The following is a 3310-nucleotide window of genomic DNA, read 5'->3' as shown; positions in this document are numbered from 1 at the left end:
AAATTATGTTTAATAATAATCCTATTATAAATTAATAAAAATAACAATAATCATCTACCTAAAATAATTACGCTAAGGGTATTACGGTCATTTTAGTTTTTTTTCCTTATGCTATTATAGCATCATTCCATTCAACCAAACACAAGAATACTATTACAGTTCTATTCCATTCTATTCAACTAAACAGTTGAATTACTGATTATAGTTCTATTCAATTACAGTACTATTCAATTACAATGAACCAAACGTATTCTTTAAAGAATAAATAGTTAAAGTATTAAAATGAAATCGATGATACAAACACAACAAAATTGTTTTTCGAGAAAGATAAAATTATTATTTCTTTTAAAAGTTTACGACTATAGTTATAAATCAAATAAATAAAATAAATATAAAAAGAATTGGAGATAATTTCGTTGAAGTCCAAAACCAATATTACTAAGCTTTCATTTAATAAATTATATTAACATTTTATATCATGTATATATTAAACATATTCAATTTTTGTTATGAAAAATATATTAAATATTTAAGAATTATTTTTATCAGGTGCAAATAAGAACCTGACAAGTGTATATTTTAGAGTTTTGAGTGGAATTACAATATTCAAATATAAACGTAACTCACCAATGTTTGTTGGGTGGAAGGATTTTATTTAAAAAATTTAAAGTATAATTCTATGTAGAATGTTGGAGTATATTTACTAAAATTGAAAGTAAGAAAATATTAATAGAATTAAAAATCTAATTGGAGAGGTTGAAAGACAAAAAAAGAAGTGGGATATTTATTTAACAAATTGTTGTTCCCAACGCAGACGCAGTGTGTAGGTGTGCAGAAGGAAATGTCAGTCCCTCCAAACCTTAAAAATAAAAACAAAACCATGATTTGAAAAATCATTAAATGTAATAAATAATTGATGATGTATGCCAGCCACTGCCAGCCTAAACTCACTGATTACTCACCATCTCAGGATGCATTCCACATGTCGTACAAATGATGGTTAATTTGTGTAACGCTCCAATACTATGTTTTATAATACCAAAATAGCATGTTCATTGAACCTATAAATTGAACAAATCAAAAAGAGTCTTTGTTTTATAATTTTGCTTTGATTACAGTGGGCAGGCAAAAAGATAATAATTAAGAATTAATTTATCTCCTAAAAACAGAAAGAAAGAAGAAAAAGATGACCCTATGAATCCAAGGGTCTACAATAACTATAGAAGCCATTTGAATTTGAATTTTGACAGTTCCTACAAATTTCACTTGTTCCAAAACCTAATTGCCAACACAAACATACCGCCTTAGCCACCATAGCTTGTTCAAGAAACTGGAAATTGTTGTTATCTACCTTTGGTTTCGACTCGGCCGAGTTGGCACTTGATACCCGAGATGAGTCAGCTGAAACAATCCCAATCGACAGCTCCAAATTTATGTCTTGCCCATTGCTCGGACCGTATTGCTGCTTCTTGTGCAGCTGTTCTTGTTGTTCTTCATCTGTAGTCATGCCACTGCTGGCTGTACAGTTGGGTTCTTCAAGGGAATCTGTGTTGGACTTGAATTGAAATTCATTGTAATTGAAATCCAGAGACGGGTTTTTGATGGAACTGGATTTGGAAACGGATGTGGGCGAGTTTCTGAAATCCAATTCGGTGGGGGCTGTGACTGTGTTGGTAATGGCCGTTTGATTGAGAGGACGATGAGTTTGTGGATCAATTCCTCTGCTTATAAGCTTTCTTTTGATGTGTGTGTTCCAGTAGTTCTTTATCTCATTATCTGTCCTTCCTGGTAATCTTCCAGCAATCAATGACCATCTGGCAATAGATTCAACAACATGAATTTTGTCAAAATATATGATCAAATTTGAAACATCTTTAGCTGAAAATAATACGAGGAAACTCACTTGTTTCCAAGTAAACTGTGAAGCTTGATGATAAGCTCATCTTCTTCTTCAGTGAAATTTCCTCTCTTAAGATCAGGCCTCAAGTAGTTTATCCATCTTAATCTGCAACTCTTACCACATCTAAGCAGCCCTGTGGTGCCACCAAATTGGCAAGTGAGAAAGATGGAAAATAGGAAGAAAAAGCCAAACAGGTAAAACATGGAAATGAGAGGTTACCAGCAGCTTTGGGGAGGGAACGCCAGCAGCCTTCACCATGGACACGGATGTAGTTGATGAGGCGTTGATCTTCCTCTTTGGTCCAGGCACCTTTGTTGGTATGAGCCTTTTCACAACAAGGTGATCGTCCCATCAGTTACAAAATCAAATCAAATCAAATCAGGTAGAATAGAGAAAGAATAACGGTGTTATAGGTATATGGAGAGATTTAGAAAAACATGGAGAGGGGACATGGGGATGATGGAAATGAGCAAAAAAGAGAAACTGTAACTAGTGGCTGTAGGAAAATGGATAAAGCTTGTAATGTGTGAATATTTATATGTGGATGTAGATGTAATAACAAATTGGGTGGGGGGAGTCGAGGGCGAGGGCAGGGGCAGCGGGCAGCATGATGGGATTTGACCAAGTTGATAAGAAAGACAAGTGGTTAGAGATAGGGGAGCTAGATTTGGTAGGTAGCTCTACTTTTACGTCAGATTCGATCTTTTTGAGGCTGTTTTCTTTTTCTCTTTTGGTTTTTGTGGGCTCTATTTCTGCCCTTTCCCTATTGTTTCGTTTTATGTGTGGACCAACTCATTTAGTACTTCTTATAACATTTTCAACCTCTTTCTATTATTTCTCTCGTCTCATCCTCTTTCATTTTCCCGCATGAAAATTGAAATGCTTCTGCCTTTTCTCATCTCAAACCCTTTTGTTCCAGCTTAAAACATAGGAGACTTACTTATCGCTTTAATCCTTTATTTCATCCATATGTTTAAACTTTTATCTTAAATAAATTAATAAGTACGATAATTAACTAATAAAAATATGATTTCTAGAAAAAAAAACATGCTCACAAATTACACAAAACCCCTACAATTAACATGATTTTTAATGTTAGCTAACTATCCAGAATTCAGGCTAAATTAGCATAATATGCTAATTTTTTTTAATTAGCACCTTAGGCTATTCTAAACTTTAATTAGGAAAATATGTTGTTTTTAGGAGAGTGCAAAAAGCGCGCCCAACTGAATGCGCTTTCACTCTCTCTCTCAGAGTTGGAGCTTTTTATTTTTGTAGGGTTGGGGTTTTTGGTTTTTTTAGGATTAGGGTATTTTAAAAAGTGTTCAGGATTTTCGACTAGAACGACGGAAGTTTTTAGATACTTTGAGGGGTTGGGGATGTGATAACGCGCCTCAGCACATATACATT

The 3310-nt window shown here is 33.9% G+C and overlaps 1 protein-coding gene across 1 annotated transcript; it reads right to left on the bottom strand.

Moving 5' to 3' along the window:
• Positions 1–1068: 1068 nt before the first annotated feature.
• On the bottom strand, positions 1069–2446 carry LOC108461188 (transcription repressor MYB6-like). Its single transcript, XM_017760927.2, has 3 exons — positions 2120–2446; positions 1904–2033; positions 1069–1814 (listed from the first exon to the last, which is right to left on the bottom strand). Exons 1-3 carry the CDS (start codon positions 2250–2252, stop codon positions 1193–1195), a joined length of 885 nt encoding a protein of 294 aa, XP_017616416.1. The 5' UTR covers positions 2253–2446; the 3' UTR covers positions 1069–1192.
• Between the last annotated feature and the right edge of the window lie 864 nt (positions 2447–3310).

Source organism: Gossypium arboreum, chromosome 13 (genome assembly GCF_025698485.1).
Source record: "Gossypium arboreum isolate Shixiya-1 chromosome 13, ASM2569848v2, whole genome shotgun sequence".
In the NCBI taxonomy this organism is placed as follows: domain Eukaryota; kingdom Viridiplantae; phylum Streptophyta; class Magnoliopsida; order Malvales; family Malvaceae; genus Gossypium; species Gossypium arboreum.
This window is presented reverse-complemented; position numbering and strand designations above follow the sequence as displayed.